Below are 27,020 nucleotides of genomic sequence, written 5' to 3'. Positions count from 1 at the left end.
GACAGAGAGACAGAGAGAGAGACAGAGAGAGATAGAGAGACAGAGAGACACAGCGATAGAGAGACATAGAGAGAGACAGAGAGAGAGAGAGAGAGAGAGACAGAGAGAGACAGAGAGCTGGCACAAATACAAATAGCTCCCAGCTGAGAATAGAGGCGAACGCAGGAGGGTCACGCCAAACAGAGGAAGGAAAAGAAAGAAGCTGAGAATCTGCCTTTCTGAGACGCAGAGGAAGAAAAAATGGGGCTGAGGCTGTGAAGACGGGGTGAGCAAGGCCCTGGGCTCCCAGAGAAGCAGCGGGGTCTGGGGAGGTACTAACGTGTCTGACTCGTGCCTCCTAAGAGGGGAGAAGGGACGCCTGGTCAGCAGCAAAACAATACAATAAACTTGCGAAAAACAGAAGCAGGTGTCCACCCGCGCCTGGTGGCTTATCTCCTGGCCTCCATGTCTTATAGTCACTTCCCCCAGCAGCTTTCGAAATAAGGTCAATGTGGGTTGAAAATGGATTGTTCCAGGTGCACCGAAACGTCGAAATCGCCTTGCATAATTCGGAATAAAGAACATTCTATATGGGATCCCAAAGAATTCTAGTCATTGTTAAAACTCCTGTTGGGGTGCTGGTGAGCAGCCTCCAGGCTGCCGGGAAGCACAGCTCGGTCAAGTCTGGAATGTACTCCTGGGAGAAGCAGCCTCCCGGGCTTTCAGCTGTTATGCTTTTAAGGGCCACACACCTGAACAAGGCTCGTGAATTCTGGCCTGAAGTTACCAATAGCTCCACACTGTAAATTCCCTCTCCCCCGTGCCTTTTGTAACTCTGCCCGTTCCCTCTTCATGTCTCTGCCTCTTTCATCTTCTTTGTGCATGAGTGCCAACTCTTCTGTTAGACAATTAACTCCTTTTTTTCCTTTGTGGACGTGAAGACAAAGACGGTTGCTGCATAGGTTGGTCACACGCTGAACGTGACATCTGATTCAGTAATCCGAAGATAAGCGAGTGTTAATGTCAGCACTGTCTCATCAGTGAGAAAATTACAACCATGCACTCTGAGTTTTGTTTCACAAATTGTATGCATGTACTACTATACACATACAAAACAGGTTCAAGGACAAACCTTAAATGAGTGAAATGAAAAAGTAAAACAAATTCTAAAATGTTCTTCCCACATCCTAGTGGACCGCCTCGTAGGCAGCTGCCTTGGAAACAAGTGTTCCAGGGACCCCATCTTCAGCCCTAATTCCCATCTTCCTGAGATCGTGGGCAGTTGGTCATCAACACTTGCTTTTAGCCGTGACTGACCGGCTCCAGGTGCCTTCGGTGAGGGGACAGACCTTGACCTCTGAGGCACACTCTGGGCAGCACTGCTCCCACTCTAGACGGCACGTCCTCTGGGCAGAGAAACGGTGCCTTAGTCTCTTGAGGTCGTCCATATGGTACACTGTGCCAACTTAGAGAGAAAGTCAGGACAGCACTGGCCAACAAGTACTCTGAACTCCAGGAAGCTGTGTGCCTCTCAGGCCTCGCTGGCTTCTGGGCTGAAGGCAAAGCCGTCCAGACAGACCAGCTGGGAAGGTGATGGTGCCCAGGCAGCAGTGACCATGGCTCTCCCTCCCTGCTTACACCCCACCCCGCTGGTCACTGAGCAGTGAGTCCCCTGAGCTACCATTTCCTGGCAGGCTGTCCATATTGAAACCGCAAGATAATGAGAAACTAAACATTAATTAAAAAAAAAAAAAGAACAAAATCACCTTTAGAAAAATATATGTCTCTAAGTAAATTTCAGGTAAGACCAATGAGTTTTTAATAGTTTCCTCTAAAGCTAAGAAGACCTCTGAGAAAGTCTCTATTTCTATAGTCAAAAACAGACTTTAATGATTTTTCTGTTTTCTTTTCTGATTATGAAAGTATGATGCACATTCCAAAAAAAAAAAATTCGCTTGAAATACTGAAGAGCACAAAGAAACAGAAATCACCTATAAACCACTAAACTGTGCTTATAGTTTGTGGCAGTTTTTATGTTTAACCTTAGAAAAAATGGTAGGGAAAAAAAGAAATTTTCCCATCAGTCATGCATACAAGAGACTCTGTGAGTTTAAATGGAGCCGTAGGGTGGAGGGCTTGGTGCCCATGAGCCAGAGATGTGAGCTGGCCATTAGACAGTAATAAATTTCTCCGGTACAATGGTTAGATACAACATATAACATAGGATCAGTAAAGAGTGTAACCCATCTACAAGACTTTTGAATATTCCTTTTGCCTCTTTGAGAAAAATGGCTACCAGAGAATACGAATACTTGAGAAAATAAATACCACATCTTCTATATACAACGGAATATTACTCAGCCATAAAAAAGAATGCAATTCTGCCGTTTGCAAAATGTATAGACCTGGAGGGTATTATGCTTAGTGATTTAAGTCAGACAGAGAAAGATAAATACCATATGTTTTCACTTTTATGTGGAATCTAAAAAATAAAACAAGTGAACAAATATAACCAAAAAAAAATAATAATTGAAAAAACAGAAATTCAAGCAAGGTTCAGCTGTAAGGAAAAATGAGCAGGGCCAAAATATCATGCTTAAGTACTACCTCCAGAAACAATAAACCTCGGGGGTAAGAAGAAGTGGAGAAAGCTCTTTAAGAGTAGATTTATTTCCCTTTTCTATTATATCCCACTAAGATCTGATGTCAAGACAAATGGATTTCTGGAGCATTACATCTTCTTAGGCTGCCTTGACTTTTTGAATCAAACAGCTGAAAATAACATTTCAAGATACAATGGCTATTTATCCATTCATTCTTTTTTTTTTTTTTTTTGTGGTACGCGGGCCTCTCACTGTTGTGGCCTCTCCCGTTGCGGAGCAACAGGCTCCAGACGCGCAGGCTCAGCGGCCATGGCTCACGGGCCCAGCCGCTCCGCGGCATGTGGGATCCTCCCGGACCGGGGCACGAACCCGCGTCCCCTGCATCGGCAGGCGGACTCTCAACCACCGCGCCACCAGGGAAGCCCTATCCATTCATTCTTGCATTAAATATAATTTTATTGAAATTGTGCCAGACAGCATGCCAGCCACTTGGAACACAGAGCAAGTGAGCATCCTCAAGGATCTCGCAGTCCAACAGAAGCAGACAGAAGTCAGTGCAACAGACTGTTGTCAGTGGCTCCTACTGTGAGAACCAAGAAGGAAGCAGGAGGAAGCCAGAGGGGCTTTGTAGAGAAGATACGGTGCTGAGCCGTGAGGTGAGCGTGCACCCAGGAGCTGGGAAGGGGAGGGCTCCCCAAAGGAGCTGCTGGGGGAGTGAATTAAGGAACTGAAAGCACAGGCTAGTCTGGGGCACCGGGCACCCAGTGAGGGTGGGGACCCCAGAGACGAGGTGGCAGTAGGCTGGAGCCCCTTCACGGGGAGCCTGGGGGCCTGATGAGGACCGTGGAGTTTATGGTGGATGCGAAGGAGCCTAGAAGGATTGTAAGCAGGACGGTAACGAAGTCATCCTGGCTGCGGCGGAACGGTGCACTGAAACGGTGTGAGCCCAGAAGGAGGGAGGCTGTAAGATGCTTTACTGACTCAAGTCAAAGGTAGCAGCGGTGGGAATGGAAAGGAAAGCAGCGAGGGGGTGGGTCTGTGGAATGATCACGACCCTGTAACCCTGTAACTGACTGCAGCCACCCTCCTGGCTCTCTGGCTGTCTGGCTGTAGATAAGGGGCTGTAGATAAGGGGAAGGCGGGACATCCCTGAAACGGGTGGGAAACACATCCACAAATCCTGACTCCTTTGTAGAAACGAGGAGAAGCAACGTACATGCATCTAACTTAAAACGTGGGTTATTTTTTCCATCGGTTCATTTTCTTCTTGAGAACAAGGTGTATTTGCCGGAGGTCTGTTGCTTTTCTGCCCCTCACGGATACAGAGATAATAAGCCAGCTTCTCCCCAGCCTCTAAGTCACTCCCTGATCGTAAGGCTGGATGTAAAGGAGAGAATGTCACCTCCTCCCGATCCATGAACTTCCATTCAATGCCTTGTTACTGAAGGGGAATTTTCCACTGGGATCGACACATATGCACTATTGATAGTATGTATAAAATAGACAACTAATGAAACCTACTGTTATAGCACAGGGAACTCTACTCAGTGCTCTGTGGTGACCTAAATGGGAAGGAAACCTGAGAAAGAGGGGTTATATGTATACGTATAGCTGATTCACTTTGCCGTACAGCAGAAACTAACACAACATGGTAAAGCAGCTCTACTCCAACAAAAATTAATTTTAAAAAGGGGAATTTTCAAAATAAATAGAGTAACTGTGAAATGTTTATTTTTCAATTGCAAGTTTGTGTGTTTATATATGTGGAAGTGGATGTATACATGCATAGGTGTATATATGTCTGTATTTATTCTCCTGTATAAGAAATAAAGGGTTTATGGGTGTAATTTACAAATAACAATTTTACTATTGATCTATTTACAATTATACTTGACTGAATAGATACCCTGAGTACATAAAATAACATAATTGAGATGCTTTTAAGTACATCAAATATTTGGCAGCCTTAACATTGTTTGATAGCAAATAAAATCATGGTTTTAAAAATCAGGTTTTATAAAAACCTTTTTAACGTTTTGACGAACATTCAAACTTAGAGGGAAATTTCCTTTTTTATATAACTCAGATTATTAAAAGGCAAATCTTTGTTTACTATATACCAGAAGCCCCTGTTTAATATCTGCCCACTTTTTTGTTCCGTACCGTGCAGGGGGTCCTTCTGAGCTGCTGATAGCATTGGTTACTTCCTAATTTCTAATTCATTTGACTTTTTTGATAGAGAGGGAGACATTGAACCCACCCCAGTTTGTCTCAGTACTTGAGTCTCCAGGTCTCAACAAAGATATTGTTGTCATTTAGATTTGTCTCCAAAATCACGACTGGCCAGATCTAAAGCGCGCTGTGGCACTGATGAGCAAGTGTGTCCTCAACAACTTTCTAACGGGAAACAAGCATTTTATTCAGTTCTCAGCAACTCTCCTTCTAAACCCCCGTAAGGCCCAGAGATGCTCCAGACAGTGCAAATAAATAACAAAGATTTTCATCGGCATCTATCACCTTGCTTTCGTCAACATCTTGCAATATTAATTGAGCAGCCACCATGATGCCAACCACCAAGGGCTAAAAACTGGTTTTGTGTTTTAAGATGTTGATCCTCTTGAAAAGAAACATGACTTGAGGCAGCATCGCGCCACCATCACGCCTCAGGCCTGCTGGGGAGGGCAGTTCTGTCCCAGAAAGGAGAGCCCGACACTCACCACACTTCCGCCGCCTCCAGGCTGGCCTCCCACTCCAAGGCAGCAATAACCCCCCTGTGCGCACCTCAGGGCACAGCAGTTCCCAGCCTCTGTCTGCCCTTCTGCCCACGGCCCAGGGGTTACAGAGCCTGCTGCCTTATCTCCTCTCTGTTTGGGTGGTTCCAGCACAGCAGTTCAAACAAATCTGAGCCAGACCTCCTCACAGCTTGAAACAGCAATGGAAAGAGCCCTCAGGAAGTAGCCTGGAGGATGGGCCAGCCACCATCCTGGTCCCCGGAGACTGTTGACGGATCCCAAGTAACGAACGTACGTGAGTCACGCAACCACATTGGCTGGAGAGGTGATGGAAATGAGACCGGGCTGTCTACAGATTGGCTGCATTCATTCAGTCATCTATTCAATCATTCATTCAGCAAATATTGTTTGTCACCTACACTGTTCAGACCTATCAAATCACTGAGGATACATCCTGAACAAGACAGACATAATCTTCCACACCTGACGTGAAGCACTTTGAAAGCAAGAAGAATAATTCAGGGCAAGCACATGACTCAGTCCTGGGGAGTCATGGAAGGCTTCAAAGAGGAGACGTCTAAAACTTGAAGGATGCACGAGGCTTAGACACATGGAGGGCTGGTCAGGGCTGAGCTGGGAGAGGCCCCCAGGGGCACATGCCAAAGGAGAGGTGAAAGCCCGCACATCCATGCACGGGCCAGCGCGCCGTGGGGAAGGACACTGGCCCTTCTCAGGCCGTAGCATCGGACCTACTGAAGATCACTCCAGATCGCTAAATATTGGGTTGCACCGTAAGAGAGTGCCATCTTTCTAGGTCGAAATGGTCTGATATCAGTAATTTCACATGGTTCAACCTAATACTTCCCAGAACAATAATCCCTTGACCATTTTCCCTTCTAAATGAGTTTCTCTCTCGAAAAAAGCCACAGTGCCGTTGAGAAACATACGAGAATCAGTAGGACTGGAGTAAGGCAGTGACGGGTGGTGATGGTTGATTCCGAAGGACCCACAGAGGCCACGTGGAAGAACGCATGAGCTGCAGTGCGACATTTAGGCTTTATCCCTCAGATGATGGGGATGCACAACGACCAGATGTGCATTTTAAGAGGCTCACTGGAGATCACCTGGAGAATGGAATGGAAAGGGCAACACTGTACAGAGAAAGATGGAAAAAGCAGCCCTCACAGTCATTCAGTGAGAGAAGACAGACCCGCCCTAGCGTGGTGAACGCAGGTGGGCTGGAGGATGCTTGCAGGGCCCTAAGTGGCAGGACTACAGACTGACTCCAAGGGGGAGATGAGGGAAAGCGCAGTGAACCTGAGTCCTGGTTCCACACAGGCACCAGGTGGGAGGGCCTCAACAGGTGGAGGGGGGCGGCATTCCCTGGACTGCATACACAGCACAGGGGCCTGGCTTGGAGGGAAAAGGATGAGTTCTGGGCATGACTGTTCAGCCAGCTCTGACGATCAGGACAGCAAAGATCAGAAGCAGCAGGAGGTGAAGGGGATGAAGGTTTGCTGACTGCTGACTATGAGGGTGTTTTATATACAGTGGATAATAAAAGGCACACACCTGGAAGGTAGGTACCCACCCTTCTGTTTTACAGGTAAAGAAATTGAAGGTGAATGCTTACCTGAGGTTAGGTAGCTGATAAGTGATAGAGCTGCTATTTAAAGGGGCACTTCTCTACCTATACCCACATCTCACAGCTCCAACCTACCACCCACTCACCTAACAGAACTCAGGGCGTGTGGGATGCTTACGGCTAAAAAATGGTAAGCAGAGTTAAGATCAAGAGGGATGTGCAGAAACCTGCCCCGGCAGAACATGCGGTAGAGGAGGACGCCAGACTCAGGGCAGTGCACCTGACCCAGCTGAGTGCCCTACTTTATAAGGAGGAGAGACATTTCCTCAGAGGATGCCTCTTACCTGCAAGCCCTCTCACCCCATACCTGCTACAGGCCACCTTCGTTGAGGTTCCTCCCTACATCTAGGGCACAGGGCTCAGGGCAATACCAGTCAGTGGTTGGAAGAACTTGCTTTCCAAGCATTAGAATCAACCCTGCAGCACCTCACCTGCCCTGTAGAGCAGAGCTCAGCTAGGCAGCTCCCCTTAACATCTCTTAAGGGAGAAGCGGTATTTTAGCCGATGGCATTACCCTGGCAGACAAAGGTTTAAGGCATAGCCTGTTTAAAGAGTTATTTAACAATTTCCAAAGTAGTAGCAAAACATTTTCCATAGAGCTAAACGCGTCCCAGGGAGCAAAGCACATAGTACCTTTTCCTACTTTCCTTAATTAGGAACAGATCCTGGTGGCTGGGATTTATTTTCACGAGTACACATCCACAAAAACCAGAAACACCTTGACACAATGCAGCATCCCTAATGTTTCTCAAACCTGAATTCCTAATTGGGTTCTAAAAAAAAAGGCACAAGAAGTTTTCACACTTGTTTTGATTCAGGATTCAAAACAGAATCTAAGACGTGCATTCTTATATTGTTCTAAAACGTAGATAAGCTGGGTCAAAACCCATGACATCCACTTCAGACATTTCAAAGAAGAGAAAGACAGACCAAGGCATGAATTCGGAATTTAACGTACCAAGGAAGATCCTTCTTCTTAGGAAACATGAAAACAATCTTGTGATCTCCCCAGACGCTTTTCAACATCTTAATCTACTTACTTTTTATAAAAAGAGAAAAGCTCTGGGAGATGTCTGTATGGCACCTCCTTCTTCTGCTACAGGATTCAAAGGACTCCTTTTTTGTGTTTTTCTTTGTTAATTTATTGTAGAAATTGGCTAGCCTTTTTCTTTGCTTTCACCAAATTCTGATATAATAAAGAATCCAGACGTGCCATGGAGTCTGTAATGAAGAAGTTACCATCCCTACCTGTGCAGTTTATCCTCAAGCATTTCCATGTACTTCATAGTATTCACCTTCACACTGGTTTCTGCAAAACAAAAATCCAAAATTGATGCAACTGGAGTCAGAGATTGAACAAAACCCAGAACTGCTCAACTAAAAGCCCAAACCCGAAGGATCACAGTTGAGCCGCTAGTAATGATAACATCCTATGTTTGGAAAACACTCGAATCCATTGGACGGCTTGCCTGGAGGGATGCGTTGGAAGGGGTCTGAGGCCTCCAGGCACTGCCGGAGTCGGAGCCGGGGATCGAGGGTATGATGCCTTTCACTACGTGCTTTCAAAGGCAGCTTAATCGGTGTCTGGCGTGGATCCCGTTGTGCTCTGTGCCCCTCACCTTTCCCACCTGGTAGCCAAAGGCTTGGGAGTTTGGGAAAAAGTGAGAGAGAGAAGAACACCCCATCCTGTGGTTTAACCAGAGAACCTCACCAATGGTAGCTGAGGACTACAGACCCTTCCGCTGAAAAACAAACAGGAACCGGATGCAGCCAGTGAGCTGACATCAACTACTCAGCTCCCAAAGCTGTGAGATCAGCTTCTGCTAGAGGTAAACTCAGTGCCTCATAACCACCAAACACTGAAGGAATAGATGACTCTTATGGCCCAATGGGTCAAAGAGGCACTTTGCTAATGTAGAAGAGATCTGGTACCTTCGGGACAAGCTCTGACACCCTCTGTTTCCTCCTCCTGTGAGGGGTGAAAGTGCCTTGGTCTGCAGGTGATCCCCGAACGAGATGTGACTTCCAGCCCCAGAAGAGCGGCCGGCAGAGATGCCTCTGGAGGATGGTGGCGGTAACCTATTGATGTTGTTCCCTTTCTGTCCTCACCGGTATTACGGCCATTGTGATATTTACCATTCTTTTTATTCCAACCTTCATTCTCAAAGGTAATTTGTGTTGAAGGGCTCATAAACACCCAAAAGTTGGGGTACATGGAAAGCATGCTGCCTGGCTCTCAGCCCTGAGTGTCCGCCTGGGGGACACTCAGGACCCCACCTTGGTCAACATGTATGCGTGGGGTGAAGGACAGGGGCTGTATTGGAAACTGGAAAAAGTACCTTGAAATTCCTCATCAAGAAACCAAATATTCCCAGGAACTATGGTACTCCATTGATCTCATTTTGGGAAATACTGCTCTAAGAATATAAAAGCCAAATTGATGACCTTTCCGATGGGGGAAACACACCTTATCAATGCATCAGTAAGACTATTACTAAAAGGCTATGATTAAACTAATTATTCTGCTTCAGTTGGAGTCACATGAAGTTATTTAATAAGGCATTGCAATTAATTTTCAAGAATAATTAAGCTACTCTTAATCCACACTCTCAGACCACCCTGTTTTGTTTTCATCAGAACATTTACCACTACCTGTTTTTTTTCTTTGTTTATATGCTTGTTATTGCCTATTTATTCCCACTACAAGGTAAGCTCCGTAAGAACTGGGATGCTGTCGGTCTTAGTCAATGCTGTATCTCCAGTACTTTGAATAGCATTTGTTTGTACTAGTTTCTCAACACATGTTGACAGAACACTTGAATAAATCTAGTACTTTTCTCTTTGTTAAAAAAAAAAAAGAAAAGAAAAGAAACCAAATATTTAGATGGAAATGACAACAAAAGTTCTGGTTAATTCATTGATGATAGTTAAAACAGAGATACATACAGTGAAAGGAACTGTTGAAGTTGATCTCATTGATCTGTGCTTGCCTAAGCTACAAGTTAAGGTGTGCTAAGTTTTTTCTCCAAATAAATCAGTTAAGTATGTGTTGTCAGCTCCTCCTATGAGTCAGGTCGTGTGCCAGCATGGGGATTTAGTCACGGTGATGTGGTCCTTCAGAGCAGAGATCTCACTGGTTCACCTGGAATAAGTACTGCAAACTCAGAATATCCCAACCAGACATGCTCTGTTTCACATCCTACATGCATTTATGTGGCACACACTGTTCTAAGCCCTGGGTATAAACCAATAAGCAGGATCAGTAAAGATTCCTGCCTACGTGGTGCTTCGTTCTGGAGGGGCAGGTAATAAAGAGGAAACAGAAAGTTCCATAGACTACTAGGGGGGTGATAAGTATCATACATCAAGAGAAGGGGATCAGAGTGGGGCTGCAGAGTGGTCAGGGTAGGCTTCGTTGAGAAGGTGACATTGAGTAAAAGCATGGAGACGGCGGCGAGAGCATGTAAGCAGCATGCCGGGAAGGGCAGAGACGCAGACCGGCCAGCCAGGGCAGGAGTCTGCCTGAGTGTCTCACCAACATGTGGCCAGAGCAGAACGTTCCCTGGGGAGAAGCGATGAGGGCAGAGAAACAGCTCAGGTCCAATCACGCAGGCCACTGCAGCAGACTCTATTTCCAAACACGGCCACAGTAATATTGCTGGCCCCATACGCTCTTCCAGAACTTGGCCACTGTCCATCAAACAGGGAAACCTATTTCCCTCCCCTTGAACCTGAACAGGCTAGGACTGTTCCCCCAGCTGCGCGTGGCAGGAAGGATGCTGTTTAACTTCTGAGGCTAGGGTCCAGCTCCTGCCTGGCTCCTCCTCCCGGGAACCCAGCCGCCATGCCGTGGGGAAGCCCAAGCCACACGAGAGGCTGTGCGGAGCTGTTCTGGCTCCCGGCCGCCGGGGCAAAGGGCTCAGCCTACAGCCCGCATTTTTTTTTTTTTTTTTTTTGGCCGCAACATTTTATTCAGTTAAGCAGGCTCACAGAGCAGGAGAGAAACGCCAGCTGCAGGGGGAAGGTCCTGCAGATCCATGCCCTGCATCCCCTCAGAGAAGGAGGTGGGGTCCTGGGGACAGCTCCCTCCGTCCATCTGTCCCTCCGTCCAGAGTCCCAGGGAGTGGGTGCCCCCGGGCAGGGAGTAGTTACTGGGAGGTAGGGTAGGAAGAGGGTGGCTGGCTCCCTGCTGCTCCCAGCAGAGTCAACCCTGCCATGGCTGCTGCTGGGCCTCCACTAGACCCCGGGCGGGGCTGTGGACCCAGAAGCCCCAGCACGTGGCTGGGGACAGGTGGGAGGCAGTGTTGGGAGCACAGGCCATCAGGAATTGCTTTTTTAAAAGTATAAAGTGTTTTGGAAAAAAAAAAAGGAAAAACATCTATATAAAAATTTCTTCACATATAAAATCCTGAAGAAGGTACAAGGTAAGACCCAGTGCTAGGGGCGTGCTCAGATATGCAGAGTGAGTGTGTGTGTGTGTGTGTGTGCAGACGTGTGAGTGAGCGAGCTTTCAGATGATTTGGGCCTTTCAGTCTGAGGGACCCGGACATCATGGAAGGGAAACAAGCCGTCCCTGCTGCTCTCTGTCGAAACCCCTGACTCACAGAATTTGTGCACATAATAAATGGTTGTAGGTCATTAAGTTGTGGGGGTAAGTAGTTCTACAGCTGTAGTAACTGGAAAGCCATCTCGGGATTTGGGGTGTTCTGAGTGAAATGGGAAAGCACTGCATAAGAATGGCAAGCAATTGGCTCGTGGCTGCTGTGTTGAGACCAGACTGTAGGAGGAGGTGAGGTGATGGGGACTGAGACCAGGGCGTCAGCAGAGGCGGTGATATGAGGCAGATTTTAGGTATACTTTAAACAATAGAAACAACAGGAGCTCCTGACGGATTGCATTTGCGTGTGTGAAAAAGAGTCACGTCAAGAATGACTACAAGGTTTTTGCCCTGAGCCACCGAAATAAAAACAGAGTCGCCATCAGCTGAGAAGGGAAGATGGTGGTGAAACCTGTTTGGGGAGACAAGCCGGACTTTAATTTTGGATTGAAATTTGCTAAGAAAGTAGAACTCTAATGTCCCCCCCGCCGCCAAAAAAAAAAAAAAGATAAATACGTGAAGTGATGGATGTGTTAATTAACCTGATGAGGGGAAACTCTTTCACCATATATATCAAACATCACGATCACATTGTACCCTTTATCTCACAATGCTATTTGTCAATTATACCTCAATAAAGCTGGAGAAAATAAAAGCAATCGAAAAACTTTTAAAAAGAGTCCAATTTTGGATACAATAAATTTAGGTTTATTAGACATCCAGCAGGACTGGCAAGTATAGAGTTGGATATATGAGTCTAGAGAAGCTCTGGACTGCAGACGGACACTCAGAAGACCCCGGCGACTGAAGCAAGGAGACGAGATGTCATCACGCAGGGAGTGAGAGTAACTTAAGAAGCCCTTGGTGATCCCACATAACTATGATTATATTGTGATAGCACCTTTCATGCAAGGGACGAAAAATTCATAGCACCTCCCTTGAGGACAAGACAGCCATATTCTCGTGTTTAAAATAAACCAGAGGTACACCCTATGAATGATTTTGTTAAGAAATCGGACACCAAGTACTTGAGTCATTGAAGCACTTGACGCTCCAGTTAGTAACCTGCTAGACCCACAGGAACATCTTGTCCACTGGCCCGGAGGCTGCCACATGCAGAGGATTCTGTGTTGATTGCCTTCGCTGGATCCTGACTCACCTCCCAGGCCAGTCTTTGCTCACATATTCCTGGGCTGACTCATAACCTTCCAGAGAGACCCAGACCATAGACGGGGAGTTTAGGTTTTTAACTTCCTAAGAGCTATGCAACTTCCTAAGAGAAACGTCCACAGAGGAGACACTGACTGAGAACAGAGCTCATCCTTTCTTCCCTTATCACCAGCCCTCCTCTTCCCTCCTTTCTCCAGCATCTTAGAGCAGGGACCCAGGGAATGGCAGTGGTGGTGAGGCAAGATTCCAAGAACCAAGGATGGTACCGAGGGAAGCTGAGTACTAAAGGGAAAAGGAGACCAGGGGTCACCGGGCATCTTGATGTGGAAAAGGCAGGAACACTTCCCCTCCTCCCCACATGCTAAGAGAATCTGATATCCAGAATCGGGCCAAAATATCAGAATGGACTTCATATAGTTTTATGAATCCAATTAAACAAGAACTGATTGATCATTAAACACAGCAAAAGTCGGGCTTCCCTGGTGGCGCAGTGGTTGGGAGTCCACCTGCCGATGCAGGGGGCACGGGTTCGTGCCCCGGTCCGGGAGGATCCCACGTGGCGCGGAGCGGCTGGGCCCGTGAGCCATGGCCGCTGGGCCTGCGCGTCCGGAGCCTGTGCTCTGCAGCGGGGGAGGCCGCAACAGTGAGAGGCCCGCGTACCGCAAAAAAAAACACAACACAGCAAAACTGCGAAAACATTTATGGGAGTGCATGGCACAGACACAAATAACGTTACAGGAATGGAATCTGGTTCCTACTTCATGCGAGACACTACGCTAGGCACTATTTAAGTATAATAGAGATACGGCCTCAAGGAGCCCAGAGAGCGCTGTAGGGCCAGATGCTAACAGTGATTTCTCCTGGGAGTGCATAGCAACATTTTCCATAAGTCTTCATCATAAGTGATGATCCAAAAATATCCCTATGAGTCTAATGAAAAAAAAAATTACCAAGCTGCCCAGCAATATCCTTTTCAGGATAAACTAGGAAGGTAGGAGAATGTAAGCAGAAGCAGGTCTAACTAGGTTTCATTGCATTAGATCCTTTGTTTGCATAATAAACGGACAGCAGTATTTGTCATGATAATAGTACAGGGAATGAGTGACACCCAGGCAGCCTTGCCTTCAGATTGAATGAAGCAGTGGCTCCAAAGAACTTCAGCCCCGCCACCCTCTATTAATAAGGCAGCATCATGAGATCGGTACAATATGATCTCAAATTTGAAAATGGAAGCCGAAGGGACCTCATCAGTTTAGCATCAATCACAAATTTTGTCTAACGTTAGCCATTTTATTGACGTTTTTCTAAGATAACCTAAGTACCAAGTGAGGTCTGACCTCGTTTTATGAAAATAAGTCAGCAGATTTCAAAGGTAGATTTAGACAAGATGAACACCCATTAGTGAAATCTTCCAGAAGGAAGATGTGAAAGACAAAGGAGAAATTTTAGAATTCTGAGAAACGTTTGAACATCTGAAGTATTATTTTTCCGCTTGAGTTAACGGAAGGACTTCTGTCTACCTGGGTAGTTAAACCACACAAGGAGATGAAGTAGTAAAGCAGCACTAACGAAGAGCCAGGTAGGCCAACAACATGGAAAAAATGGACTTGCAGTTGGATTGTCTTGGTAGGTGGGATGGAACAAAATTGTGTGACCTTGAAGTCTGGCAGAATCTGTTACAGGAGGTGCTACACAACTCAAATCTTACATTGGAGATGGAAATACCAGCCTGAACCCTTGCTGCTACCAAAGTGATCTTGACTGTCACACTGGAAACCCAATATGCAGAAATACTTGATATCAAGTTAATGGCATCAATCTAGTTAACATCTGATTGAGCACTTCCTACGCGTCAGGTACTGTTCAAAACATCTGTTCTAAATGCCACACGATAATAGTACCTATGAAGCAGTTATTATCATCCCCATTTTGCAGTTAGAAAAACAAAGGGGCAGTGAGGATCATTATAGCTCACACAGCTAGTGAGGGACAGTCCCAGGGCCCCCACTGTTAGAGAACACAACCTCAATTTTAAGTAACAGGAGCGAGGAAATGCACACTGAACAAACACATGTGAAATTTCAGCCACCGGCAAAATGAAGCAGGTGTTCAAAGAGGACAAATTCAGGAGAGGCCAAAGACTGCTGTAAAAAGTCAGAGTTACAAGGAGCATGGCCATTACAAAACAGCCACCAACAAACGGAAACCTAATAGCATGTAAACTGTGGGGAAGAATACCGCTAACATAGCAGCATAAAATACATTACCATTGTGTAATATATTTATATCACATATCTGCTAACATATCAGCATAAGACACATTACCACTGTGTAATATATTTGTATCATATATCACATATATACGTGCGTACATATACGTATACATGTGTGTGTGTATCTATATATTTATTGTATAGGCCAAGGTGATTTCAAAGTAGTTTGCAATGAGAAAGTAATTACTAATTTTCCCAGGCTTATACTCAGGTTGGGTCATTCCTCCCAATAATAAGATGTCAAATTCATGTGGTTTTACAAGATTTTTGTTTGCCTCTATAGAGTCGTTTACAGCATTTTTCTGTGTAGTGGTCATTTACATAGACCTCTCAAGAGACAGATCCTGAATTAAACAGGATATAATCCTTCCTAGGCTTTAGACTTGTCACCGCATACCCGCTGGGGCTGGAACCAAATGAACACACCATCACTAGATTAGCAATGGACTCACTTCTCATCGGCAGGACATCATTCTGTGTGGTGTCGTCAGTTCTCTCTGATGTTGCTAAGAGATTTGCAGAGAGAAGAAGAACTAACAGCTATGGGTCCTACAGAGCTAATAAACACTAACAAAGAGCAGGCCTCTCTTTGGGGTTGTATCTGACTCTCATTCTTACATCTATCTAATGTTTCTGAAATGCCCACCACGTGCTAGGCTCTGCATTAGGTACTGCGGCTTCAGACATGAGCGTGATGCTGCCCTTAGCCTGGAGAAAACCAGGTTTGGTGACAGTCACACAAATAGGTAGCTAATAAAAGCAATGAGTTTGGTCCAATGCTAGAAACGTAAAGCAGCGGTCACTCTGGGAGCATCGCGGAAGGAGATGCAGCCCAGCTTGAGGGGATAAAGCACGAGTCCCCGCGGAAGTGACTGAGCAGAGATCTTAAAGGACTTTCCACGCTGGCTGAAGCCGGAAGAGGCGTGCGTAATCCAAGACAGCAGTGGCACATAAAATAAGATTTGCGTTTTAGAATATCAGGCATTTAACGCCATATCATTCTACCTTCCCAATAATTTCGGAATCATTTTTCCCTAAGCTTACACGTAGATTACTCGCTGTAGCGCATGATCCCACACCAAGGGAAGATGAGGTGGGCTACAGGAGATGGGCAGGTCCAAATGTCCCAAGGCACGGGCTCTAAGCCTCCATCACCACTGTCACGGCCACTCTCGGAAGTGGAAGTAGAGATTCACAATTTGTCCAGATTTTCTCCTCTGGGCAAGGTGAGTGGGGCTGTCCCGTTACGGTAACTTCAAAGGCAGAGAGTGGGAAAGCCTTTTCAGAAGTGGAGCATATCCTAACAGGATTCAGTTGTCCGTGAAGAAAGTAAAAGCAATTATTCTTGGCTGTGTTGATGTTTATGCTACTGCTTCCTACCATTTTGTGCTGTGTGACGGTGTCTGGCCGAAGCTGCCCCGCGAGAAGCCCTGCCCTGTCGCCCTTGAACCCAGAGCGCATCTCAGGGACTCAGCCCGGACACTCATGTCAGTAGAAACCACGCCTGCTTAGATGGGAAGAGATCGATCGTGGGCAGGAGGAAAGGGAGGAGAGTGAGGAAGGAAGCTCCCCGAGGTTTAAAAACATTAACTAGATAGTGAGCGCTTGCTCTACGTAACAGATATAGCCCCACTTCCAATTTGACCTGCTGTGCTTATCACCAGTTAATTGGGTATCATCTGATACAGTAATTCTCACTTTCCCTGTTCAAACCTGCCTCTACATGCAATCTCCCCGTGCCCTTGAGGCACACAGCCTATAAATCAGCACCATTCAATGACAGAAAGAAAACCAAGGGCACACGGTATGGAAAGCTAGGCGGAAAAAAGCTAACACTGTCAGTTCCATGCAGCCTCCCTCCGCAGCTCCCCTCACTCACACACCCTCACCAGCCACGCGCTCCCACTGATTTCCCAGCTTTCCCTGCTAACGGCAGGCCTTCGGTCTGCTTTCTTGCTTCCTAGCACGTAGCCTTGAAAGAGCTGTGACCTGGAGACCCGTTTACAATATTTTGTAAGTTGCTTAAAATGTCTATTTACTAGTTTTGCCTGGGAGTGTCCATTTGAGACTATACACTCACGTTCTGTGATTCTTTCTCTTCCCTTCCCTCAAAGACACGCACACCTCACACATGCCCACATGATTTACTTCTCTTCGTCCTTTTCAAAAGGCAGACAAGGAACAGAATTGGGGACTTTATTTTTAAAGTGGAACACTATTTTCTTAAACAACTAGTATTAAAAATATTTTAAGCCCAAATCCACACTTGATCTTTTATTTTTTAATTTTTATTTTATATTGGAGTATGGTGGATTTACGATGTTGTGTTAGTTTCAGGTGCACAGCAAAGCGATTTCAGTTATACTTTCTCAGATTCTTTTCCCATCTAGGTTATTACAGAATACTGAGTAGAGTTCCCTGTGCTCTATGGTAGGTCCTTGTTGATTATCTATTTTATATATAGTTGTCTGTATAGGCCAATCCCAAACTCCCAATTTATCCCTCGCCCCGACCTGGATCTTCTAAAGCTAAGGAGAGTGAGCTCAGGTGTGATGCTTTCGTTATTTTGAGGATTATCTCTAATTCTCATGGTAACTCCCTAAGTCCCTTTTGAGGATAAGGAGACAGGCTGAAGGAAGTTCATTCCAGGAGTAAATAAAAAATAAAGGTTCATTCGGTTTTATTCCAGAGACTATGTTTTTTCAAATGCGCAATACTGCTGCCCAATTGTTAGGGAACATAACTTATGAATTTCACTGAAGGAAATCCATATTTCACAGAAGGAAAGAATTTACTTTTCCCTCTAAAGCAGAGGCTTTACATCCATTAAAGGCCTGAAACTGGAATCTATTTGACACAAAACCATCCTAGTCTGACGGTCTGTCTGAGCTATTGCCCTTGGAAGAGAGATCCCGGAACGTGGGTGGGGAAACTCGGATTGTGCTCCAGGGCAAGGACTGGCCCGTGTTAAGCTGGTCAGATCCCCGACAACACGGTGTATCCCAGGTTGAAGATGCCCTGCTGCACCGTCTTGGGACATAACTTGCTCCTGGCAGGTTGTGGCAGGGTGGCGCCAGGGAGGGAGAGGGGAAGATTTTAACATCAACCTCTCTGCTTACGTGAATCACACCCTCGTCCCCCTCCTCCGGCACAGGGGCTCCCTGCCCGACACCCTTCCCTCTGGGGGCCGATCACCCTCAACCCAGCCCCCTGCTAGCAGGTCCTAGCCCTCACCTGCTTCTCAGCAGTCTGCCCTCTACTGAGGGCACACGGATGGGAACAGTCAAGCTCCCTGTCCCGGAGTTTCCAACGCTGCACTGAGTGAAGAGGCCCTTCCCTTTCCAGGGCCCAGAATGAGGGCTGCAGCCACCGCAGCCAGGCTTCAGTCGCAGCGGGAGGATGAAGGTGACACTCAGAGGTCAGCAGAGGAGGGACAAAGGGGAGGGAGTCCTGACAGCTCCTGAGGCCCCCTCCACCTCCAGGAGGGTGACCTGGGCCAATACAGACCCTCCTACTGTTCCTGGAATATCCTCCTCACATGTTTCTACCTTTCTGCCCACCGAGACGCTCCCTGCTTCCTACGTGTTCTCTCCCTTTCTGGACTCCTACACACATTTCCCACCTTCCTATAGCCTTCAAGCTCATTTCGGGCACGGCTGTCCTCTCTGCCGGAATCATGGACGCTATGTCCTTTGAACCCTTAGCGCCCGGCACAATCATGGGCCCAGAGAAGGTGCCCAGCGCCTCAGGCACCAGGTCCCAGGGGCCAGTGCTGTGCCAGCCTCGACGGAAGCCACAGCGAGGAAGACACATGTATGTTCTCAAGGAATCGACAGCCTGATGAGACAGAACAGATTCTCAGGATGCCGAGTAACTGAGGTCATCAAACAGTGAATTACTGGAGAGTGAACACACGAATGCAACCCAGCCTGAGAAGGAGAGAGGGGGCTGCTTGGGCTCCCTGGAGCTGAGAAGGATATGAATACAGGGCTATACTTCAGTCTCTGGTACAAACAAAGCAACGCATGTGGAAGAGGAGAGGGGGTGTGTGATAGGGATGAAATAAAGAGGGAAGATTCCCAAACTCCCATCTTTGGCACTAAGCCATTCACAAGGCCACCAGCATCACAGACCGTCGGCATCCTGCCCACCCCTGCTGCAGGTATTGATCTGCTGGGCACCCAAACAGTGCAAATCCAGATGAAATCCATTTACACGTGGACTACACAGACGTTCCCAACCTCTTACAGGCTGGGACAAAGTCCAAAAGTGAACTGGCTTTTTTTTTTCCCTAGATATGGGCCAGACAGGGGCCAGCACTACACCTGAGGTGGAAAACTTGGAATCTGGTTCCACATGAGGCTCCGAGCACGGAGTGTGCCCATCCAATCAGTGCGTGTCACTCACCCCCAGGCATGAGCACGGGTAACTCAGCCCCAGGGTCCAGCTCCCAGCCTCCCAGCCTCTCCCCGTGAGGGCAGGTGGACTCAGGAATATCAGTAAGACACCCCAAGAAGACCAGGTACCTGTGACTTTAAACTCTAAGATGCAGTGAAATGTAATGATTATTCTGATAAATCTTCTACATGTGCTTTGGAAAGACCCTACCTACAGTTTTTTTATTGCCTTATTTTCTCAAGCCCTTTGCAGAAGAAGTGGGTTTTCAGTTGGCTCTGAGATTCCACCCCCAACACGCGTGCACAGGGTGCCCACGTCCAGGACCGTGCATCACCCCCACATGGCCGCACAATGGGGCCACACGTGGCTGGGCACCTCTTGCCTACAGGCCAAGTTTTGTCAGAGGCCAAACGCCAAACCCACGTGCCCGTCCTCTCCTTCCACACTCAGACGATGCATAGGCGACAAAACAAATAGGTTTTAAAAATTAACAGAGAAAAAATATGAATCTTTGCATACCTGCTTCATCAGGACAAACGCATGCCAGGTGAGAAAGGACAAGGCAATATAAAATCTTACAGGAAAACAGCCTGTATGGAGCCTCTTGCTTCTGCCTGAAGCAACTCATCCTCCCAAACTCTTGAATCCAAGGTTGTGTCACGACGCATGCAAGAGCGTCACCCGCATGTTCCCACAACATGCCTAGCGTCTGGAGGAGGCCGCCTCTCCTTCCAGGAGGGAGGTCAGGGCAGTGCAGGCGAGCCTCACCACAGAGGAGTGGCCAGAGCTAGGACACGCAAGCTGGACTGTCCACACGCTTGTATGCGAGGAGCTCATGGGGGCAGATGACAGAGGTGGGCAAAGACGGGGGTGCTGGGGGCTGTGGCCAACTCTCCCTCCCCTCTGCTTTCCAGCACGGGATTCAAGGGATCCGAGAATTCCAACTCCCACCTGGTCTCCTAGCCATCAGAGTTATTATATTTGTCAAGTGTATTAGTCATATTTTTTATTTTCTGCATTTTAAGATGCTTTGACACCTGAGCCTTGCTGACCCTGGAGGGACTGCCCCTCCCAGGGCTGGCCAGTTCCTAGAGAGAGAAAACAACTCACCTGAGAGCGAGCCTCTTATATGCAAACCAGACATGCCCAACTATCTCTTCTGTCACTCTCCAGGCCACTCTCCCCCTGCCCTAATCACCCAGGGCCAGGTACCAGACAGCTAGGAACAGCCCCTATGCCCCAGAGCCCTGAAATGATTCAAACCAGCCAGTCTGACTGACCCTGCCCATCCCTTCTCAGGGAAACCACAGTAAAGGCTATTGTCCACATTTCCCCCTCCCTCTGCCTCCCAACAGACCCTGGTGCTTCCCCCTGTGGCCCTCCCGTGGCGTGGTGTGCCCCCTTCTCTTGGGAGCTGTGAGTACCAAACTGTCTTCTCAACAGCAGTGGTCTCCTGATCTGCTGGCCTCACCATACCTGAATAATCACACAACCTACCTTTCAAACCTCAAGTTAAGACCATAGAACACGCTGTATTTAGCCATTCACTAGACTGACTCACAACTTTAAATATCTAGATCTACAGTATCTGCGCCCCGTGCTGTGTCTCTGCCCCAGCCCCGCGTGTATTAGTGATAAGCCTGCTCTCACCAACATTTGCAGTTAATTCTATAACGGACAAGGGGAAAGAAAGAGATAGGCTTTATCAGCTACAAACACAACATTGTGAAAGAGCTGGATTTCAGCCTTATCAAGACAGCCGACAGGGAATGTAATCCTTGATCTCCCAGAGCCTGGGCAAGAATGTGTGTTATGAGACGCCCAGCCGGCACCTTCCTGGGGGCAGCATCTGGCACAGAGACAGTGTAGGGGGCTCAGCACAGGGGTAGTGAGTTGGGGGCTGGGAATGCCCACCCTGGCTGTGCCTCGGTGGCCCCAACATGGTGCCCTGAACCAAGGTTTGGCACATCTGGCTACTGCATTTTCCACTTCCACGCAGTAGAGCTGGAAGACAGAGGAGGCTGAAGGCAGAACTCAGATGGAGACCACGAGTTCTCCCTCCTCCAGGCCACTGCACTGGGCCCCAACTCCCCCTCTTCACACGGGCCCTTCTCACTGAGAGAGCCCACAAAAAGCGGCTTAACACGCTGCGTTGGCTTCTCTTTGCCCTTGCAACAAAACACAAACCCTCCCCAGCGCCTGCAAACCCTCCGGATAGCGCTCTATCCGCATCTTGTCCACTCATCCCCTCCACCCACGTCTGGCCTCACCAACACACCGGGCTCTTTCCTCGTCCTCGCCTGGCATGCTCCTCCCCTGCACTCCCTGCAGGGGTGGTTTTCTTTTCCTTTAAGCCTCAGCCTAAATGTCACTGCCTTAGAGGGCGCTCCCCCTACAGCCATTGGCTATCTGCCACCCGGTTATTTTCCTTCTGATCCCAGACTGTTGCCTCTGTAGGCCTTAGAGCTTCTCTCTTGTAATTATTTTATTTATGGGTTCATTCACATGTTGTTTTCCATTTTCAATTTTCTGTCCCTCCCATTAGAATTCAAGTTCAGGAGGACAGCACCCCACAGTGGGTTCCCGCTATGTGTTTGGTTTTGGTTTTTGGTTTTTTTGGCTGTGTTGGGTCTTGCTTGTTGCGCACGGGCTTTTCTCTAGTTGCTGCATGAAGGGGCTACTCTTCATCACAGTGCGCGGGCTTCTCGTTGTCATGGCTTCTCTTGTTGCAGAGAACGGGCTCTAGGCAGCCAGGCTTCAGTAGTTGTGGCACGCGGGCTCAGTAGTTGCAGCACGCGGGCTCTAGAGCGCAGGCTCAGCAGCTGTGGCACATGGGCTTACTTGCTCCGCGGCATGTGGGATCTTCCCAGACGAGGGCTCGAACCCGTGTCCCCTGCACTGGCAGGCAGATTCTTAACCACTGCGCCACCAGGGAAGTCCGCTGTGTGTTTGTTAGTTAGATTATGTATTCACTCTATTACAAAGTGTGTCTGATTTCATGTTCCTGGCCTTGCTGCTGAGTCCCACTCTTGATCTGTAAAGCCGAGAAGGGCACGTGGGGAAACATCCTGGTTATGAGCACAGGCGCTGGGCGTTCGGCATCCCTGGGGAAAGCTGGAAAGCCGGCTGTGTGCCGGGCGTTAGGAGACACTGGTGCCTTACACACTGGACTTGAGTGTCAACACGCAGCACCGCCCGGCTGCAAGGAATCTCTAACTCACACCCCAGGTGTGCAGAGCGGCCGCAGGTATTTCTCTCTGTGAAATCGGAAGGTTTGGTACCAACTCCTAACCCGAGAGCAGGGATTCAGGACTGTGGGTGAAGAAGGGCCCCCCAACCACCAACCTGTTCACAAGGATGCCTAAGACAGCAGCGTTTGTAAACCGGGGCCACAGGCCCCCTGCTAATGCTCTCATCTCCATCTGCTCCCACCCGCTGTCTGCAGCGGGCACAGTAGAAACGGGAGCGCGTTGACTGGGAAGCAGAAGACAGATGGTCAAAACTCCTTCCAGGACTCAGGGTGCAAGCCCGCCACGGCCCCTTGTCACAGCTGAGAACGTAATGCAGCAAATGTTGAGGCTGACTCTGATTTTCAGTCTTTGTATTTGGGGCAAAGCTAAGTGTGAAAACTGAAGGTACTAAAACAAAGTGCAACGACACCTCTAACAGCTTCTGAGGGCCTCCCTCCCACGCACACCCTGAAGAGCACAAGATGCATGAGAATTTAAAAATAGCCTAACATGGGTTTCAAATAGAGTAAACGAAATGAGTCCCATTTTCTATGCCTTTCATTTTAAATTATGCGCCGTCTAGAAGCAAACGATGCGAGTGAGGTGGATGGGACATTCAAAATCTAATTTTCAAAAACTGGGTCCTAAGGCAGAACGGTGAAAATGCATTTACACCTATAATTGCGCCTGCAAGTCAATCCCGGCTGAGCGAGCGGCCCTTTGGCTGGCGAGGGCGCCTGGCCTGGGCTCACCCAGCCTCAAGAAGCCAATTCACAGGCTCGCGGGTACCTACTGAGCCCCTGCTAGGTGCCAGCTGGTGTGCTAGGTGCTGAAGGGGACCCCGCTCTCCAGCCCAGTGCCTCAAGAACCTCGTGAACTAGCAAGAGGGTCGCACAGGTAAAGGGGTCTTTACAGCACATGGGGAGAGGCCGGGACAGACTAGCTGGTGAGCGAAAGGCAGGCACTTCACGTGGTGGAGACGGATGGAGACCATGGAGGTGTCACGGGGAGGGGCATAGCCAAGTAGAAATAGGAGGGATGGGCAGGGAGCAGAGCGGGTAGCAAGGAGTGAGCTGGGCAAGGAGCCAGATGCCAAGGCTTGGAAGTAAGCAGAGAAAGGGCATAGTTGGGAAACCGGATGTTGGGGCCACTGAAGACTGAAGTGTAAGGAAGGAGGGGAGGGTGAGAAATGAAGATGGAGAAAGCACGTCAAGAAAGGCCGTTCGAGCGTCTACCAAGAAGCATCGTGGGCCCGGGCTCCTGGTCCATTACATTGCCTGCAGTGTACAGAGTGGATTGTAGGTGGGTGGGATTAGATGTAAGAGGACCAATGGAATAGTGCTGCTGAGATGCAAGAGGCTTGGAACCAGAAAGTGCTTGTGGGATGGATAAAGGCGGGCTGATATCAAAGATATTAAGAAAATAGAATTGACAGGACTTAGTGTTAGGTTGAATCCATTCATTCATTCATTCACTCAGCTACCGTACACCAAGCAGGCACTCGGTGCTAGGCACTACCATCAAAGCTAGAAACACCACAGTGAAAACGGAGCGTGAAATAAGCGGGTATTTGTAAAAATGCTTAAAGCAGTGCCTGCTATTTGGGAACTATTGGGTTATTGCTTAAATAGAACGAATAAAATAGAACAGACGTGGAGCTGACGTTCCAAGTGGGGAGAGAAGCAAAGAAGTAAGTATGACACGGTAGCTGCTGCTAAGGGAAAAGGGACCACACGTGTATCAGGCGAGGGCTGCCATCGTAAATAGGGTGGTCAGGGGAGACCTCCTTGAGACGGTGACAGTACAGCAAAGACCCGGCAGAGGTGAGACTACAGGAAACGTAAAACCAGAGAAAAGGACCAGCCTGATGCCAGGGCTCTGGCTTGGTCAACTGGCAATGGACAACACCAGAAAAAAAGATTTGGGAGGACAGAAAATTAAGTTCACTTTCCAACATGTAGAGCTGGATTTGTGTTTAAGATATCCAAGTGGAGTTGCCCGACAGAAGGTGGTCGTGAGGGGCAGGAATTCACGAGGTGGAGGACAGAGATCCAGCCAGGAGTGGGGCTCAGCTTCTAGAGGCTGCCCACGTTCCCCAGCTCATGACCCCCTCCTTCCAGCCTCAAAGCCAGCAGTCCCATGTCAGGTCATTTCCTGCCTCAGGTTTCTCCACCTCCCCTTCTGCCTCATCTCTCCTCTGCTTCCAGCCGAGAGAGTCCTCTGCTTTCAAAGGCGCTTGTGATTAGATTGGGCCCCTCTTTATAATCCAGGACACTCTCCTTCCTCAAGATCCTTAACCTCAATCATGTCTGCAAAGCCCTTTGTAACATCACATATTCATAGATTCTGGGGACCAGGGCGTGGACATCTTTGGGGCCATCATTCTACCTAGTATGCCAGCCACGTAGCATGACAAGAAAAGGTAGCTGGGGACAGAATCCCAAAAGGAACAAAACCTTAAAACGATGGGCAGAGAAGGAGAAACTGGGAAATATGATAAAGATGGAGTGGCCAGAGAAGCAGCAGGACCCCCGGAAGGGCAGGGTCTATGGAAGCAAATGAAGGATGAAGTGTCCCTAAGTGTCACCAGGACTAGACATTGCCAAGAAGGCTGCAAAGGATCGCCTGGCACAATAAAAGGATTACTGGGGATCCACAACTGCCTTCACACACACACACACACACACACACACACACACACACACACTCTCTCTCTCTCTCTCTCTCTCTCTCTCTCTCTCTCAGAAACCCCTCTTTCACATGGCTTCCTACCAGGCTGCTGTGCCCCAGGCTGCTGCCCACCAAGCCCCACCCAGCACTGGCCAGCAGAGCTGTGTGGAGGGGACAGGGCTTCGATGGCGTCACACAGGCTGGGTGCCAGGACCTCACCCAATAGACATGAGCCTGGTTTTGAAATAATCAGCCTGACTTGCATTCCTACATGCTCACTCTCCCTTCTGGGGAACAAAATGAAGTCTCCACGTGAGAAGTAGGAAAGGATGGAGCCCCTGGCTACTAAATCTGCTGAGATTGACCCCCCCGATACGGAAAACACTAAATGCTGATGGAAAATCTATTCTCCAATCCCCATAGTTTCCTGGCATTTGTTTTAGGTATTTAAAATGCATTTGCTTTGACTCTAGAATGGTTAATAAGTTAATGTCCTAGATATTAAGGAAGAGGTAGGTATAAAATCATTGGCTTAAAATGATCCCAGTGAAACCATTTCTTCTGACAAGATCATAAAATGCACTTTCCCAGTGATCCGCCATACATAACTGGCTCAACTCTGTAATAAAGCGGGGCTGCAGGTTTAACGGAAGACAGAACCTGTTCCACCACAGATTGAAGTGCAATTTTCCTCCGCGTTGCCTTGTGGTTGAGGGATTGCAGTGTCTTTTTTCTGATACTCTTTCTGTCATCGGACCCAGAGATAAGTGAGCAGTTTCTCCTTATCACGGGGCCACGTTATAAATATGTGAGTTGGATGGTGACCGCTTTGACCAAAGTGAAAAAGAAAAGATAGGAAGTCTCAGCCATGTTTTTGACTTTACAGACAATACCAGAAAGGCCCTGTTACCATTCCAGGTTCTAACAGGGACTTAGTTTTAAGGGTTATGAAAGTAGATCTGTTTTGTTTAAATATCAGGAAATAGAGTTTCCCTAGTGGTGCAGTGGTTAAGAATCTGCCTTCCAATGCAGGGGACATGGGTTCGAGCCCTGGTCCGGGAAGATCCCACATGCCATGGAGCAACAAAGCCCGCATGCTACAACTACTGAAGCCTGTGCACCTAGAGCCCATGCTCCACAACAAGAGAAGCCACCACAATGAGAAGCCCGCGCATCGCAACCAAGAGTAGCCCCTGCTCGCCGCAACTAGAGAAAGCCCGCGCGCAGCAATGAAGACCCAACGCAGCCAAAAGTAAGTAAATAAAATAAATTTATTTTTTAAAATATCAGGAAATAACATGGGTGAAACTCCTATGGACTTATTCTTTTCTTTTTAAATTTATTGAAGTATAGTTGCTTTCATATATTGTGTTAGTTTCAGGTGTACAGCACAGTGATTTGGTTATACATATACACGTATCTACCTATATTCTTTTTTTTCTGATTCTTTTCTGTTATAGCTTATTACAAGGTATTGAATATAGTTCCCTGTTGGGTTTGTTCTTTTTTTAAAAAAATAAATTTATTTATTTTTGGCTGCATTGGGTCTTCATTGCTGCGCGCGGGCTTTCTCTAGTTGTGGCGAGCGGGGGCTACTCTTTGTTGCGGCGCGCGGGCTTCTCATTGAAGTGGTGTCTCTTGTTGCGGAGCACAGGCTCTAGGCACGAGGGCTTCAGCAGTTGTGGCATGTGGGCTCAGTAGTTGTGGCTCGTGGGCTCTAGAG

At 47.8% G+C, this 27,020-nt stretch overlaps 1 protein-coding gene across 1 annotated transcript in view; it reads right to left on the bottom strand.

Annotated features, from left to right (window-relative positions):
- DISC1 (DISC1 scaffold protein) overlaps positions 1–27,020 on the bottom strand; it is a 355,475-nt gene that overhangs the window by 68,812 nt on the left and 259,643 nt on the right. Inside the window, exon 10 of the mRNA XM_029245025.1 lies at positions 8,208–8,268. Coding sequence (XP_029100858.1) covers positions 8,208–8,268 — 61 coding nt within the window. The remainder of the gene's footprint in view (positions 1–8,207; positions 8,269–27,020) is intronic.

This window comes from Monodon monoceros, unplaced genomic scaffold (assembly GCF_005190385.1).
Source record: "Monodon monoceros isolate NGI ecotype Baffin Bay Population unplaced genomic scaffold, NGI_Narwhal_1 Super_Scaffold_4, whole genome shotgun sequence".
Classification (NCBI taxonomy): Eukaryota; Metazoa; Chordata; class Mammalia; order Artiodactyla; family Monodontidae; genus Monodon; species Monodon monoceros.
Note: the sequence above shows the minus strand (reverse complement) of the source record. Positions and strands in the feature narration are given on the sequence as shown.